The sequence below is a fragment of the Seriola dumerili genome, unplaced genomic scaffold, assembly GCF_002260705.1.
Source record: "Seriola dumerili isolate Sdu_G_001 unplaced genomic scaffold, Sdu_1.0 BDQW01000477.1, whole genome shotgun sequence".
NCBI lineage: Eukaryota > Metazoa > Chordata > Actinopteri > Carangiformes > Carangidae > Seriola > Seriola dumerili.
The window spans coordinates 428758-447608 of record NW_019174732.1 but is presented as its reverse complement, the minus strand read 5'-3'; the positions used below and the strand labels follow the sequence as shown (position 1 = coordinate 447608).

The window sequence follows — 18851 nt, the reverse complement described above, 5'->3', positions numbered from 1 at the left end:
GACTAGCTGAGGCTAGCGGCTAGCTGAAGCTAGCTGCAGCAGGCGCAGGCATCTCAGTGGAGAGGGAGAGGACGACAGAGCGAGGTATATATAACCAGGTAAAATAAGAGTAGTCATAATGAAACACAGGAGTGGTGGTACATATATATATATATATATATATATATATACACAGTATAATATGATATATTTGTGTATAGAGTATTCAACTTGTTAGGATTCAAACATCAGGGTGTCAGAGCGCTCTGATGCACTGACCTCAGACCAGCGTTCACAGCTGGAGCTTGCCACTCTCTGCGCTGCTATTAATAGAAGCTGTAAGTGCGGTTTGAAAGCCATACGGACAGAGAGTGTGTCTTATCTCCCTCTGAAGCTTAAGCCATTATTCTGCTGTGGTGGGAGAACAGAGAGGCAGCAGACCTGGGATCAGCAGGCCACCTGCCTCGGGAGGGAATCAATTACTGAAGCTGAAAATACATTAAAGTGATGAATGAATCCAGAGGTTAAAGTCAAGATTTTTCTAAACGTTTCAAATTTCATATTCAAATTAGAGTCAACAGTGTGACAAGAACAATTGACTCAGTAAAGTTTCTTCAGTAGATACCACTCATTACCTGCAGACAGCCAGAGAGCAGCTGTGTACACAGTGGAGCATTTAGCAGCTAAAGAGACAGATGTTTCCCTCAGGAGCTGGTGGAGACATCAACCTGAAGTCAACACTGAAGAAGCAGAAGCTGCAGTTCCTCTAACGACCACTAGAGTCTGGCTCCAACAGTGAGTCAGTCCCCATAGACTCCCATGTTAAAATGTCCAACTTTACAGCAGAAATCAACATGTTTACAGCCTGGTACAGAAACTGTTTGGGTCTCTAGAGATAATTTCCTCCAGTCTCTAACGGAGACAGAACAGGAAGTGTCAGACCTCTCCAACAATTTCATATATTGACAAATATATCTAGACTATTCAAATATATACATTTATGTATGTATGTTGAGATTTTCTAACACGTATGTTGTTTTAATAAACTTGCATAAGTAATGTACATATACAGATTTTACTATGGGTATTTCATAAATGTTATTAACTTATTTATTCATATATCCAGGATGTTTACATGTGATAGTGATAAATCCCCTCAGGAGACGTATATGGCAACATCACTCTTGATATAGGGACATATATATCATATACTGTATTACATTAGTGTATGGGACGGTGCTGAGATGAGAGGAGAGAGAGAGAGATTCACAGGTCATCTGAGGCAGCGCTCTCTCTCTCTCCTCAGAGGTCAATACAAAGGCAGATTAGAGTTATATAATCTGAGGAGACTGAACGTTTCCTCCTTGTTTTAGTGCGACGACCTGAAGACACGCTCAGCCTCGCTGCATCAGTCTCACACTGTTTCCTCCTGGACATGGACACACACTCCTCCACGTGTCTCGTCCACCAGTAGATCAGCGTCTCGTGACAGTTTCACAAACAAACTGTGAGAGTGAGTTTGTGGAGGGAAACACTGATCTGAGCGCAGCGACTCTCAGAAGCAACACGAGCAGCAGTCGTATCAATTATAGATGCTCGCCGACATCCTCTCAGGTATTAATAGAAAGACACTGTCAATTCCTTCTGAAGCTTAATATAGACTGTGCTGGTTCTCTCACGATGAGGCCAGGGACTGACAGGACGGGGGGGGGGTGAACCCTGCAGACCTCAGTAACATCAGTATCTGTCCTGGATTCACTCTGATGATGATGTGATGTCATCACAGTCACCTGACCTCAGTCCAGGTGAACTATGGGAGATTAGCTCAGAAGATTATTGCATGTTTCAGGGGAAATCTTTCAAATGTTAAAGTACTAAACACAAATCCTCCTCAGAAATCACTCTCTTGATAAAACACGTTAGCCACTCAAAAATTCAAGATGGCCTCACCACCACGGTCACATGACCTCAAACCCGCGGTCACATGACCTCAAACCCGCGGTCACATGACCTCAACACCAGGGTCACGTGACCTCAAACTCACGGTCACATGACCTCAACACCATGGTCACGTGACCTCAAACTCACGGTCACATGACCTCAACACCAGGGTCACGTGACCTCAACACCAGGGTAACGTGACCTCAAACTCACGGTCGCGTGACCTCAAACCCGCGGTCACATGACCTCAGCGTCTCCATCACTAAACTTCAGCTCGTAGTTTGATTCAGCTCTGACTCTTCTACTGAAGCTTTTCCTCTGACAGAGTTAGAGACAGTTTGTAGAAACACAACCAGGCTGTAAAGGTGGACTGGAGAGTTAACCAGGCTGTAAAGGTGGACTGGTGAGTTAATGAGGCCGTAAAGGTGGACTGGTGAGTTAATGAGGCCGTAAAGGTGGACTGGTGAGTTAACCAGGCTGTAAAGGTGGACTGGTGAGGAGATCTGTTTTCATGTTCAACGTGACATTTAACCTCCGACAGCCTCTGTGTCTCACTCGTTAGCAACCGAGACGTAAAAGACTAAAGAATCAGGACTGGAGTATTTACTGACTGATTTCATATCGTAGAATAAATGTCTTGAGCTTGTGTTAAACGCAGACTTTATTTCAGTCATCGAACCAAAGACACATTCAACAAAGCGAGACTCCAGGACCAGGAACAGGAGGAGCTGGTTTTAGGACTCATTCCAGCTGATGAACGGTGTGAAACAAGCCGACCGTCCTGCACAAAGCTCTGACCCCGACCACGTCCAACACCTCTGGGACGAACTCCGTCTCACTCACTGAGTCAGACCTCATCCGAGCTGGACCTCTCTAATACTGTTGTGGCTGGACGGGAGCTAATCCCTGCAGCCAGGCGCCAACATCTGGTGGATGTGACACCGGACGAGTGGAGGCTGATGGAGCAGCAGCATGAACACCAACGAGTAACACGCTCCACATATGGGTGTGATGTTTGAGTGTCTCTGGACTGTTCTCCTGGAGTGGTTTCTGGATTCATCCGTCCACACACAGAGGACAAAAAGATGAAGACAGAGACAGAGACAGAGAGAGAGACAAAGAAAGAGAGAGAGAAAATCCATAAAGAGATGATGAGTCTCTCTCTGTGGATAACTGGTATCAAAGGTCTCTCATCTGCCGTGCCTCAGGAGTCCCCTCTCTCCCTCTCTCTCCCCCTCTCTCCCTCTCTCTCCCCCTCTCTCCCTCTCTCTCCCGCTCTCTCTCCCTCGCTCTCCCGCTCTCTAATTGGCTCCTTTTCATTAGCGGTGGGATTTCTGAGGCTCTGTGGAGCTGCACTGGCACATCAATGAGCCCTCCTCCTCTCTGCTGATTGGCCGACGCAACCAGAGGGGGCCGCGGGTCACCGCATGCTTTACTGCATAACCTTTATTATTCATTGTCCTGTTGTAAAAGCTGAGATCTGCTACACTGGGATTTACTGGATCTGTGGCGTTAGAGTCTCAGAGTTATGTAAGAAAATCAGTCTCTGTCGTCACGGAGACGGTCCTCTGAGGAGTTCACACTCTGAGTTTAATACGTTTGTTTTATACTAAAGTTCAGATATTGATTAGATCATCTACAGTGGAATGAATCACTCACAGAAGCTCTTGAAAGGTTTTCTTAATTAAGGAAAACAGTAAAGTAATTTACAGCAGTGAAATTCTACTGTTTCCATGGAGACCGTTGATTTGCTGCCATTAAAGAAGCGGCTCTCTCGTCCTGATGTTTTGACGGGAACTTCACCAGGTGAACTTTGGTCTTCAGTGCAACGGTTTAACTGACTTTAGGTGATTCCTTTAGTATAAGACTAAGATGAGGAGAAAACCTGAAATACATCTTAGGAGAAGAGTTAAGGGTGTTTTGTGTAACTTTTTATTTTAAGGAAACCTTATCTTAAGGTGTTCTGTGGTTTTGTTCCCCTGCACCCTCACTATGCAAAGCTGTGCACAGTTGTCAACATCAATATTTATGACTTTAGTCTGTGTTCAATTTATGATGTCATTGATGACATCACAGTTTACCTGAGGGTTAGCTTCCTTTATTTGTAGCTGTAGGTAAATTTGTTTTGCAGTGAAACAGAGTCGACTCAATCTTACACATTCAACTGACAGCACGTGACGCTGCTCGTCCACAGATCCAGTGGACTGGTTCTGGTGGACGTCAGGGAGGTGAACTATAAAGAGAGGACACATGCTGCCATTTCTGGATGAGGACACAGATCTGGGACTAGTTCAAGTGGGTCATGATGTAGAGGCGTCCTGGGACGTCCCGGCCTCAGTCCTGAACCTGATGAAACACCGGAGCTCTGAGTCACAGGCCAACAGAGACCTTCATCGATAATAACTGACACCTGAGAAAAATGTTGCATATGGCGGGAAATGTCACGATATTCACTATTATATTTATTGAACATCGAGCCGGTGGCTGGTAAAAAGAACCAGGATCATCGCAGGAGAGTCCAGCTGTAAATACATGGATGGAAATTATGATGGACATTTATAATATAGTATACTGTGAAAAATGGATTAGTTATTTTCACAAATCCATGATTCTGTTATAGAGAAAAGATCACTCCCTTCTTTCATGGTTCTTTTTCATTGTCTTCTTTAGTATTTTGAGATCTGTGACAAACAAATATGAAGCACATTGTCTGGAAATATGATTGATGAATGTCAAAAGAATTACCGCCTCACAGTTGTACGCCTCCACCAAAACACGTTTTGTTCTGTCAAGATTTTGCGATCAAAAGGCCAAAACTGTGTTTTGTGAGGTCACTGTGACCTTTGACCTCCAAAATGTAATCAGTTCATCCTTGAGTGTTTGTGCCACATTTGAAGAAGTTCTGTCAAGGTGTTACTGAGATATCTCGTCCACGAGAACGAGACGGACGGACGACCTGAAAACAAAATGGCTTCCACTCTGACTGTCGCCGGCGCGGAAGAATAAAAAAAATGAAAGTGTCTTCTCCAAACCCATGATGTGGTAACCCTGACGACGTCCCCTCGGACACTCTCTGGGTTTGGTGAATTAAAAACCTTCTGAGTGTCGGGGCAGTTACCTGGAAGTGTCTCCTCCGTTCGTCACGTGGAGAACAGGTGTGCTTCAGAAAAGCTCCTGCAGCTGACGGTGAATAATAACAACAGTGAATAGCTGCAGGAGCAAAAACTCACAACTGGGTCACACTGGAGAGTTTGTGGCTTATTCAGTTCAGCCTCCTCCAAGAGCAATTTAAGCCGAGGATCCACAATGACACGGTTTGTGAAGCCGCTCTGTAGAACGACGCCAACAAATCTCTGGGATGTCAATTCAGACGGAACTAATTCTACCTGAGGATATTTCTCGTGGCCATTTTGCAGCTCGTCAAAGAGGCAGGGATTTTTACAGAAGTAATAATTTCTTACATAGCAGATTTGGACAAGGCAAGAATTACAGACATGTCCCAGTAACAATTACTATCCTTAATCCTCTCCTTAAACTGACAGACTGACAGCTCCACTCTCGGATTATTGGACAGAACTTTGACTGGAGCGTCTACGAGCCGCGATGATGACGAGCTGAATGTGACTGTGGAAATAAATAACTGACAACAGTCACAAGAAGGAATGTGTCAGTTTTTATACACCTGGAACAAAATATGGTGGACCTCTCTCCAACTTAAAGGTCCATATAGTATAACAATAATGATAATGATAATAATGAACTTTATCTATGGAGCACTTTTCATACAAGAGATGCAGCTCGAAGTGCTTTGCAATAAAAATCAAATAGTAAAATAAAATAAGGGCTGATTGAAGGGCAATGAAAACAGACAATAGAAAGACAGAAGATGATTAAATATGTAAATGAAAATAAAAACAGAAACCAGTAAGAATAGTGAAATATGAGAGAATTCATTAAAAGCCATCTCTTACAGCTCTTGGCAGGTCGTTTCATAGTTTTGGATCATAGTTAAAAAAAGCTGCACTGTATTTAAAAGAAGATCTGAGAGCTGGTGATGGATTATAAAACCACAGAGAATCTGCAGTGTAGAGCTTTAAAAACAAGTAAAAGGACTTTAACATCTCTTCTATAAGACACTGGCAGCCAGTGAAGTGAAGCCAAACCAGGTGATATGATCGCTCTTCCTTGTTTTCATTAAATGTCCAACAGCGCAGTAAATAAACTGGAGTCTTTCAATTGACTGCTGTGAAAGAGCAGTAAAAAGAGCAGTGCATTAATCTGATCTTTTCAAAATTAAAGCATGAATAAATTTTGCAGCATGTTTATAGATCAGGAACGGCCGTACTTTGGCAACATTTCTTAAATGATAAAAAGCTGTTTTTGTTCTTTATGTGTGAAGTAGAGTAAGTTAGAGTAATTCAGAGTCTAAAATAATGTCTCGGCATGTTACTGCTGATTTGAATAAAGGGGCCAGATGACCCAAGTCTAAAGGTCTGTGTCCATGTGTAGTGTGATTATAGATCAGCTCTAGCTTCTATATTAATACTGTGAAAGTATCAAAGCCTCAGTCCACAGAGAAATGCACACAGCCTGTATTCAGAAACTGAGCCTTAAAACCAGCCGTCAGGACTTCTGGAACTTTGTGATGTCACAACAAAGCAGTCACCAAGCCCCGCCCACCTGGACCCACCATCCAAACCTTGCAGGATTTGGTTTCTCTGAGTGTTTTTACCTGAAATCTGCTGTATTTTTATTGGATCACTCAGAAAACAGTCAGCCAATCAGAAGAGAGGCTCAGAACCTGAACTCTGACTAAAACTAAACAAAATAAAAACACTCACCATCAGCATCAGTTGTACAAGATAATTACTATAATAAAAAAGCTCCTGAGCAGCTACAGAATGGACTGTTTCTTCTTCTGTGGTAGAGAATGAACTGTTTCAAATGTTTACGACTACATGTGTGTTTTTGTCCTGGGAGCTCTGATCATCACACACACTGAGCTGGAAATACTGATTTCTATACGTATAAAGGTTTGTCACATGATCAACATGTCTCCCTGTGGTCATGTGCAGTTTGATTACGTATTTCATTTTACTGTATTTTACTGTATTTTATTATATTTTCACTCGGCTGCTCTGACATTTTAATTTCCCTCTGGGGATTAATAAAGTCATGGTTCAGCCTATCTAACAGTGGCTCCAGCAGCATTTACACATGATGACGTCAGTATTTATTCAACATATAACGGATTGAATGACACAATAACAACAACACAAACAGCAGCAGGGACACAATTCATACAAGAGGTGATGAAACCACACCGATAAATAAAGGATCACTGGAGAACAACAGACCAGCTCTACTGACATTATACTGTTGTTGTTGTTGTTGTTGTTGTTGTGTTTGTTGTTGTTGTTGTTGTTGTTGTTGTTGTTGTTGTTGTTGTTTTGACAGCTGAGAAACAGACAGGAAACACCAGCCACCACAGGTACACACACACACCTTTACCTCTCAGTCATCAGGATGCAGCTACAGTCAAGTCTGTTTACATCGCAAATAAAAACACAACACACACACACACACACACACACACACACACACACACACACACACACACACACACACACACACACATAGGTTTACAGTACTGAATCAATCACAGGGACACTTCAGTCTCAAACCAGCTGCATCATCCAGACTCAGAATCTTATGCCCTGAACTGTGACATCATAAACCACACATACAGGTGAGACCTTCAACCTGAGGAGGCGTGGCTCCACTGAACCTGGATCTAATGGAAACTGATGCTGATTCTGACTCAGAGTTTAAAGTGAGACGGAGACATGAGGCTCATTCAGGGAAGCAGTGACAGAGCAGGATGAATGAAACCCTGTTCATCTCTGCAGGATCCTCACAGAGAGAAATCTCATCCATCCATTCATCCATCCATTCACTCATTCATCAGTCTCATTCACTCTCATTCACTCTCATTGTGGACATGGTTTCATGTTGTCTGGTCAGGTTTTCACTGAGGCTTCACCTCTGGATGTCATTTCACCGCAGAGCCACATGAAGCTCTGTCTGTCTGTTGTTTACACACACACACACACACACACACACACACACACACACACACACTACCTGCTATAACAATGGCTTTCAGCCTCTTACCCGCATTCCGTAGTTTGCGGTTCCTCAGCACCGACACGATGACCAGCAGGTTTCCCAGGACGTCCACCACGGTAGTGAAGATCAGCACGCTGGCCAGCGCCGTCACTGCCCAGGCGGGACGCGCTGCCCCCGGGTTCGGCTCCGGCCCGTGTTCCGTCCGGTTCTTCAGCAGCGAGTCATCCTCCGGCATGTCCATAGCCTCTCCTCCCTCCCTCCCTCCCCCCCTCCCTCACACCCCGCGGCCGGTGTGGCTGGTCGCTGTCATGCTGCTTCTCTGTCTCACAGCCAAAAAAAAAAAATCTCGGTGTCCGCGGGTTTTCGTTGCGCGGTCGCTGCGTCCAAAGTCCGGAGCCGCCGCCTCCGCCGCCCCGCCGCCAGTCCGCCCGGAGCGAGCGAGCCGCAGCCCGCAGAGACCCAGAGACCACACGGGGACCCTGGATGCTGAGAGTCTTACTCTCTGTCCTCCTCTGTGTCTCCCCTGCTCCTCATCGCTCCTCTCCTCTGCCTCTCAGACACATCTCCGTCCCCCTCTCCTCCCCCCTCTCACCCCCAGCCCCTCCCCTGCTCTCTGCTGTCTGTGGGACTCGGAGCCTCCTCTGGCATTCCGCTGCTGTCTTTACCGCCACTGAGCTGCGGTGCTGTTGTTACTGTGGGGGTGTGACAGAGTGACACACACACACACACACACACACACAGAGACACACAGAGACACACAGAGACACACACACACACACACACACACACACACATACTCTCACACACACACATACACACACAGGGTTAGTGGTGCACTGCCCCATGTTTTTACCCTGAACAGGCTTACCCTCTTCATATCTTTTCACTTAATGGCAACACTTACTACACCAACTGTCAGACTCTCAAATCTAAATGACCCTGTGTACGCACCGAGCAGATCTTTGAGAGAAAAATTAACTGCATTCAAATTGTGGAATTAATGAAGAGAACCAACAAAAAGAAAAGAGAGGAAAGCACATGAAACAGTTTTACCAACAGTACCATGTGTTGATTTAAGGCACATGAATTGCATTGATATCACCGGTTTCAACATGATATTCCCGAATAGTTTGCAGTCTACAGTTTGGAAAGCACATGATTCTTAATCAATAGTGTTTGGCTGAGGCTGCTCTGTGTGTGCTGTCTCCCACAGTTTATCCATTCACATCTGGCGTGTGTGTGTGTGTGTGTGTGTGTGTGTGTGTGTNACACACACACACACTCTCTTTAGTGAACATACTTATAGTTTGTTCCAATCTGTAATTACTAATTAAACCGATTCAGATTTGTCGTTGAGAAATGTTTTGATGATCACGTGTCATCATCATCATCATCATCATCATCATCTTCATCACCATCATCATCATCATCACCATCATCATCACCATCATCATCACCATCATCATCACCATCATCATCACCATCATCATCACCATCATCATCACCATCATCATCACCATCATCATCACCATCATCATCACCATCATCATCACCATCATCATCACCATCATCATCACCATCATCATCACCATCATCATCACCATCATCATCACCATCATCATCACCATCATCATCACCATCATCATCACCATCATCATCACCATCATCATCACCATCATCATCACCATCATCATCACCATCATCATCACCATCATCATCACCATCATCATCACCATCATCATCACCATCATCATCACCATCATCATCACCATCATCATCACCATCATCATCACCATCATCATCACCATCATCATCACCATCATCATCACCATCATCATCACCATCATCATCACCATCATCATCACCATCATCATCACCATCATCATCACCATCATCATCACCATCATCATCACCATCATCATCACCATCATCATCACCATCATCATCACCATCATCATCACCATCATCATCACCATCATCATCACCATCATCATCACCATCATCATCACCATCATCATCACCATCATCATCACCATCATCATCACCATCATCATCACCATCATCATCACCATCATCATCACCATCATCATCACCATCATCTTCATCACCATCATCACCATCATCTTCATCACATCATCTTCATCACCATCATCTTCATCTTCATCACCATCATCATCATCACCATCATCATCACCATCATCATCACCATCATCTTCATCACCATCATCACATCATCTTCATCACATCATCTTCATCACCATCATCATCCTCATCTTCATCATCATCTTCATGATCATCATCATCCTCATCTTCATCATGGTGGTTCAGAAGGTCTTCTTTCATTAGGAATATTACAATATATATATATATATATGTATATATATATGGGGGGAACCTGGGCAGATGTGGCGGGAACACAGACAGTTCTGGTGACAGTGTCGAGGTTCAAGATCCCCTAAAACCTCCATGTTCCTTCATCTGACCCACAGATCTAATATCTGTGGATCTACAGTCCACTTCAATAGATACGGTCAGATTTGACCTGAACAGCCTCAATGTACAAACATTTGTAGCACCTGAACAAAAGTATAAAATATTAAAATATTTTCTGTCATGTGTATTTTGAGTCACTTTCAGAAAAGTCATAACATTTCAGGCTAAAAGACATTTAAGGTAATTTTACAGCTGTCTAATGTCAGAACAGGTCAAATTTGACCCGAACAGTTTGTAAAGGGTTAAATGATTAATAGGAGTTCACCCACCTCCTCTGTGACTCACTGAGTTTATTCAACACTTTATTATCTGGAAAACACAGATCACCTGATCAATCATTTATCAAGTCTACACTCTCTCTCTCCCACCGTTTGTCTGAGGATTCTCTGCAGTGATTGATCACAAGGTGTTTAACTATCATGTTTCCTGTCCCTTAATCTTCCTCGACTGCTTCTCATGGTTGAATATTTTCCAGTATCTGTTCTTTACATGAGTATTTTTATTTCTGTAAACTTCTGACTTTTGACTCCACATTTCTATGAAAGACTCTTACTTTGAAGCGGAGCTTTTAGGCAGTGAATTCATTTTCTTTTATTTTGAAAATGTGTTCATCTGTGTTCATCACAGGCGAGAAACTGAAACAGTTCTTCACAGAGACCATGGTCTGAAGTCTGTGTTCGAAGGTTCAGAAATAAAGGAAGGTTCATTTAGTTTTGCTGAGTTTACCACGACCAGACTTCATCACTGACTGAAAGAATACGGAACAAAGGTTCCTGTTGTTGGTTCAAGTCTGATTTTATGGCAATTTCTATCAGTCAGTCAGCCAGTCAGTCAGCCAGTCAGCAGGTTGTTTCAGAGTCATCAGGTTCGGTAAATGTGGAACAATTGTATTTTTGACACTTCAGTTTTTAAAGTGAAGTACTCCAGTAGTTTAACTCAAGTAACAATGTGACTGAAGAACTGTCACTTGTATTGGAGGAATATTGGAGCAGGAGGACCTGCGCTCTGACTCCAGTGCTGGAGCTGTGGACTTTGTCCTCTTCTAGTGTTGGGTCGATTTAGTTTGTCCCAGTCCAGGACAGAGACCAGGGACAGCGCTCAGCTTTCTGAGACATTTTAATGTCAGGATCATCCTGAGCTTTATGACGTCACTCACTTGGTTTAATACATTCCTACTTCACACGGAGCAAACACTGACCGACTTTAAGATTTTACATCATCATGTTTACAACTCCTCCTCAGCTTTCATGGAGAACGTGCGGAGCAGCTGTGGTTGTTGAGCTGGTGAAGTGCTGCTGTCAGACTCCTCCAGGAGAGAGTACAGTCACTGTGGCTGCTAACAGTTTCCTGTATGTGGCGCTGCATCACAGCTTCATGTGTACGTGTCCACAGGAAGACGGTCAGTGTTTAAATACAGTCAGATTTAATAAACCCGTCTCTGAGCTGTCTCTCCTGCCTCACAGACTCACAGTGACAGGCTCTACATAAAGATCTGAATCACTGTTGTATATTCACGACATCTGACACGAGGGTTTTGCTGCATTTCTCTGAAAGCAGAGCTCAGAAATAGTTTCCGTCCACTCAGCAGTCTGTGCTTCACCTCCGTCCTCCTGATCTGAGCGAACAGTTTGATGGTGCAGGGCAGAGACGGACGGACCTGCAGGACACAGGCAGGTCTGTAGAGCTGGTCTGCTGCCGGTCCCTCTGTCTCTGCTGCTTCGGTCAAGCTCAAAGAACTGATAACGTCTGCATCGACTAACAGGAAGTCCTACACATCCCAGTTTGTGAAGTCCAGTGGAAACACGACCTTCAACCAGTTCTTAAACGTTCAGGTTATAGGAGGAATCCAAGTTACAGATCAGTGAAGTTGAAGACTCAGACGAGGAGTCTGTTGAGACCAGAACCAGAGACTAGCAGACGGGTCAGAGTGGTTAGCATAGTTAGCATCTTTTCAGAATGGTTAGAGTAGTTAGCATCTTTTCAGAACATTAGCATAGTTAGTATCTTCTCAGAATGGTTAGCATAGTTAGCATCTTTTCAGAATGTTAGCATAGTTAGCATCTTCTCCGAACGGTTAGATTAGTTAGCATCTTTTCAGAACGTTAGCATAGTTAGCAGCATCTTTTCATAACTGTTAGAGTAGTTAGCATCGTCTCAGAGCGGTTAGAGTAGTTAGCATCTTTTCAGGACAGTTAGCGCAGTTAGCATCTTTTCAGTACGGTAAGCATAGTTGGCATCTTTTATTTGTTTATGTTGTTGACAGTGGCTGACAGTGCTAGCTGTTGTGCTAATGCTAACTCTCTCTCTCTGTGCTAACTAGGTTTCAGGTGTATTTAGCCCCGCCCCCTATCCCCACAAGTTGACAGGATTGGTTCCTGAGGTCTGTGATGTATGAAACCCTGGCTGTCTGAATCTGTGTTTATGAGACTGTCATTGGTTCACTGCAGTTCAAGGTGGAGACACTCAGTCATGGTGTTGATGATTATTTCACTCATCATATGTCTGTATTATATGAAAACATCATCTCCTCCTCCCCCTCGTTTGACTTTGATCTCTTCATCAGCTCCTCTGATTCAACTCTGACACACTGTTAACTGGATTAACTTTTAAAAGCCAGATGACATTTGCTCTCACTGAATGTGCTCTCTGATAACGTGCTAATTGCTGTTTGTTCACAGTTATGACAATTGAACCGTCAAGTGGATGAAACTGAATGAAATGAAATGAAGTGGAAAAGAACATCAAGCAAAACAAAAATGATCCTGTTTATGTAGCTGAGGACTTGGAGCTGCACCTCCTGAGGATCCGCCCACCCGTCAAATCCTTCTTTAACCTTCAGCTTCAGATCAGACCAACAGTCTCTACAGCAGGCTGTCAATGTGACAAACAGGCTGAACACACAACCAGTCTGTCTGTACTGGAGCCCATCACTTCAACACATATATACAAGTTCAGCACAGCAACAGTCCCTGATCAGCTCACAGTCATACAGCACCATCACTCACACAGATATGTTCAAGGTTAATGCACTGAGCATGCTTATGAATATATATTGCTCTGCTCTAATGATAATGCAAAATTATTCAATGTGTCAACTCCATAAATCACTGTAATGACATGAGCAGCAGCATGTTGTACTCACAGCCGGGCTGAGATGAAATGTGCATGTGTTTAACCTTGGCAGCTCCTGTGTGTGTGTGTGAATGTTAATTGTGTGTCAGTGTGTAAAAGAGGAACCACAGACCCCCCCCCCCCCCAACATTAACCTGGTTAAAGAGTCCACAGGGACCTGACAGGATGTGGAGACTGAGGATTATGGGAGCTGGTGTTTGGCACCAAGGTGAATATCAGCAGCTGGAGATGGTTCACTGCTGTTCTGCTCACACACCGTGTTGTTGTTGTTGTTGTTGTTGTTGTTGTTGTTGTTGTTGTTGTTGTTGTTGTTGTTGTAATTATAAAAACACATAAAAACAAAAATATAAAAAATGTTTTTAATTTTCTAAAACAAAGTGATCAGATCCGCACAACCTCATCTCTGGACATTTTCAAAAAAGTGCTGAAAACCCACCTGTTCTCCGACCTCTAGCTGCCTCATCTCCTCCGACCTCTGCCATGCCTGTTCTGTCTCGTCTTGTTTTCTTTCATCTGGTCTTTATTTATTTTGTGTTTCTTTCCCTGTAAAGCGGCCTTGGGTACCTTGAAAGGCCCTATAAAAGTCAAAGTTATTATCATTATTATTATTATTAAGTCATAATTCTGTTGCTTATCAATTCATTTAATTATATTAGACTGTTTTATCTTTTTTTACTGAACCTCATTTTCACTTTTCTCTTTTTAGTATTCGTCCTCTATTTTATCTTGTCATGCAAAGCACTTTGTAAGCTGCTATATAAATAAAGCTTATAATGAAAATAATCACAATAATAATAATAATAATAATAATAATTATTATTATTATTATTATTATTATAAAATGTTGACTTTGTGTTCTGCTTTTCTGTCAAATGTTTCTTCTGAGGTTGTTACAGCAGTGAATAGTTCACTCGAGCCTCCATGTATCTTTACTGTTGACTGTCACACTGTTGCCACCTGCTGGACTGGACCAGTGGAGCTGCTGACACCTACTGTACTGTACTGTCAGTGTGTCCTACCAGGTCACTGTACTACAGTTAGATGTAAACAGGAAGGAGCTGAATAAAGTCAAAGAACTCCTGTATGACAGTCAAGTAGTGATGACACAGTGAGACTCAACACCTCTTCACTGCAGCTACACCACAGCGACAGTCTCAGCTCATTAGGACGGTAAATACTCACGGTGTAACTTCAAAGTCATTAAAATGCATAAAACATGAGAACTAATTCATTTGCTCAGTTGAAATGTTTAATAATTGATTATGTTTGCTGACCATGAATTAAGCTCTGAGGATGTTCTCTGGTGAACATGACGGCTCGGAGAACCCAGGATCATCAGGAGAGGACATGTTTACACTGTTTACACTTCCTTGTTGAGTTTAGAGCAGAAACACTGAGGAATGAGAAAATATCTAAACACCACTCATTTACCGGGCTGAGCTCTGAGGACTGCATCACCTGCAGACCCCTCCTGCACAGAAAACCATTTCCAGCCAATGAGAGGTGAGAGATTTGTTACCTTGTCTCGTTGAGTGATGTCAGTCTCACCTGGAGGCCTGAGCGGGAGGGTCGTCAGACGAGATCACATCAGACGAGCAGCAGCTTCCGCAGAATCGTCGTCTTCAGTAACAAACTGCGGCGCTAAAACACAAACAACAACAGCACAGACTCTTCAACACCTTGTGTTTTCATCGTCAGGTGCTTCTGTTGTGACGTAAACTGTCACTTTACAGACAAAAAGGAAGCTGCTGGGTTTACTTCAGGCACACTCACACAGAGACAAGGAAACAGTTAAAATACCTTTATTGTGTTAGAACATTTCAGAGTAAAATATGAAAAAAAAAATCCCAAAAAGGGAATAAAACTCAGACCAGCTGCTGCTGGTGATGATGATGCTGTTTGTCTTTGTAGTTTTAGAAATCTGGCCTATGATGAAGGCTGTCATAACCATAGGTTCAGCCACGTCATCTCTGACGTCAGAACTGCAACTGCACAATGTAGAAAATGCAGGTTTGGCGGTTTTAAGGGGCGAAGGCGCGAGCTCTGCTCCTGATACTGTGAGGAATTTCCTCATCCGCTCTGATGTCACGTTTATTTAAACTGCGCGCGCAAACACAAACCTCCAATTCTATGAAAAGTCACGTTTAAAGTGAAAGCATTACGTAACGTTACACAAACGTTATTAACGTTAACGCAACTCATTTCACAACGTCAACTTCCCACCCAGCCCGTTTACCTTTGTAGAAGGGTTAAAGCCCCGCCCTCACCTGTGGAAGCAGGCAGACGAAGTGAAGCGCGGGAAGCAGAGGGAAGAACCTGCCTGTGTGGTGACACAGGTAACATGACTGACATGAATCAATCACCTCGGGTTGATGTCTGGGGGACTGAACTCAGCGCCATGATTGGTGCGACTCTTCTTCCTTTGTTTTTCGGCAGACCGCACGCTGCTGCCTCCAGCTGTTAGACCTGAGTACTGCACCTGCACAACTGAACTCAGGTTACGTAAAATACGTACAGGTTGGCAAATGTTAGTCTATACAGTGTTCAGTCAATCAAGGGTACATTCATATTAAATCAATTCATGATAAAAAAAAACAAAACATCATTGAATAACTGATGAATTCTTTTTATTTACATTTGAGTCATTATTTCTCTGTTAATGAAGCTCTATAAATTAATCACTGATCAATCANTCTGCTCACACACCGTGTTGTTGTTGTTGTTGTTGTTGTTGTTGTTGTTGTTGTTGTTGTTGTTGTAATTATAAAAACACATAAAAACAAAAATATAAAAAATGTTTTTAATTTTCTAAAACAAAGTGATCAGATCCGCACAACCTCATCTCTGGACATTTTCAAAAAAGTGCTGAAAACCCACCTGTTCTCCGACCTCTAGCTGCCTCATCTCCTCCGACCTCTGCCATGCCTGTTCTGTCTCGTCTTGTTTTCTTTCATCTGGTCTTTATTTATTTTGTGTTTCTTTCCCTGTAAAGCGGCCTTGGGTACCTTGAAAGGCCCTATAAAAGTCAAAGTTATTATCATTATTATTATTATTAAGTCATAATTCTGTTGCTTATCAATTCATTTAATTATATTAGACTGTTTTATCTTTTTTTACTGAACCTCATTTTCACTTTTCTCTTTTTAGTATTCGTCCTCTATTTTATCTTGTCATGCAAAGCACTTTGTAAGCTGCTATATAAATAAAGCTTATAATGAAAATAATCACAATAATAATAATAATAATAATAATAATAATTATTATTATTATTATTATTATTATTATTANAGGATCATCAGGAGAGGACATGTTTACACTGTTTACACTTCCTTGTTGAGTTTAGAGCAGAAACACTGAGGAATGAGAAAATATCTAAACACCACTCATTTACCGGGCTGAGCTCTGAGGACTGCATCACCTGCAGACCCCTCCTGCACAGAAAACCATTTCCAGCCAATGAGAGGTGAGAGATTTGTTACCTTGTCTCGTTGAGTGATGTCAGTCTCACCTGGAGGCCTGAGCGGGAGGGTCGTCAGACGAGATCACATCAGACGAGCAGCAGCTTCCGCAGAATCGTCGTCTTCAGTAACAAACTGCGGCGCTAAAACACAAACAACAACAGCACAGACTCTTCAACACCTTGTGTTTTCATCGTCAGGTGCTTCTGTTGTGACGTAAACTGTCACTTTACAGACAAAAAGGAAGCTGCTGGGTTTACTTCAGGCACACTCACACAGAGACAAGGAAACAGTTAAAATACCTTTATTGTGTTAGAACATTTCAGAGTAAAATATGAAAAAAAAAATCCCAAAAAGGGAATAAAACTCAGACCAGCTGCTGGTGATGATGATGATGCTGTTTGTCTTTGTAGTTTTAGAAATCTGGCCTATGATGAAGGCTGTCATAACCATAGGTTCAGCCACGTCATCTCTGACGTCAGAACTGCAACTGCACAATGTAGAAAATGCAGGTTTGGCGGTTTTAAGGGGCGAAGGCGCGAGCTCTGCTCCTGATACTGTGAGGAATTTCCTCATCCGCTCTGATGTCACGTTTATTTAAACTGCGCGCGCAAACACAAACCTCCAATTCTATGAAAAGTCACGTTTAAAGTGAAAGCATTACGTAACGTTACACAAACGTTATTAACGTTAACGCAACTCATTTCACAACGTCAACTTCCCACCCAGCCCGTTTACCTTTGTAGAAGGGTTAAAGCCCCGCCCTCACCTGTGGAAGCAGGCAGACGAAGTGAAGCGCGGGAAGCAGAGGGAAGAACCTGCCTGTGTGGTGACACAGGTAACATGACTGACATGAATCAATCACCTCGGGTTGATGTCTGGGGGACTGAACTCAGCGCCATGATTGGTGCGACTCTTCTTCCTTTGTTTTTCGGCAGACCGCACGCTGCTGCCTCCAGCTGTTAGACCTGAGTACTGCACCTGCACAACTGAACTCAGGTTACGTAAAATACGTACAGGTTGGCAAATGTTAGTCTATACAGTGTTCAGTCCATCAAGGGTACATTCATATTAAATCAATTCATGATAAAAAAAAAACAAAACATCATTGAATAACTGATGAATTCTTTTTATTTACATTTGAGTCATTATTTCTCTGTTAATGAAGCTCTATAGATTAATCACTGATCAATCATATATAATCATATAATATTAAATACTAATGACTGATGGTTCAGAGCTACATGAGATTTATATGAATTAGTAGTTTAGTGCTGTGAACAGCCACAGCTGCTCGAGGCTACTTGAGAAACTCACAACATAATCAGTGAAACACACAGGTGGAAATCACTGAGGGCGACAGGTGGGGCGTGTCCCCCTCAAATATATCATCGAGGGAACTTTATCAGTGAATACAATAAACATGTACTGAAAGCTTTGTGGCAAATCTGGCTCTGGTTTCTGCCTATGGAAACCACACTCCCACCTATCCACTAATCTGTGGGTGGAGAAAATTGAGACGTGGTGCCACATGGCAACAAAGCTCCCGCAGTGAAGGAGTTTATAAAACAGAACAGGTATAATATGACAGATTAGTCCAGCTTTCATGCAGTTGGCCCCTGGTTCTGCGTCCTTCTCCAGTCACACTCTGATCTCCAGACGTCTTTTATTCATTTAACAACTGCTCTAAACTATCAAAAGACAAATATGTGATTTTAA

The 18851-nt window shown here is 42.9% G+C and overlaps 1 protein-coding gene across 1 annotated transcript in view; it reads right to left on the bottom strand.

Annotated features, from left to right (window-relative positions):
- The window catches only part of LOC111235144 (melatonin receptor type 1B-B-like), a 21358-nt gene extending 13074 nt beyond the window's left edge, over nt 1-8284 (bottom strand). Inside the window, exon 1 of the mRNA XM_022763480.1 lies at nt 8095-8284. Within this exon, the coding sequence (XP_022619201.1) occupies nt 8095-8284 (190 nt within the window). The remainder of the gene's footprint in view (nt 1-8094) is intronic.
- Nucleotides 8285-18851: the final 10567 nt, after the last annotated feature.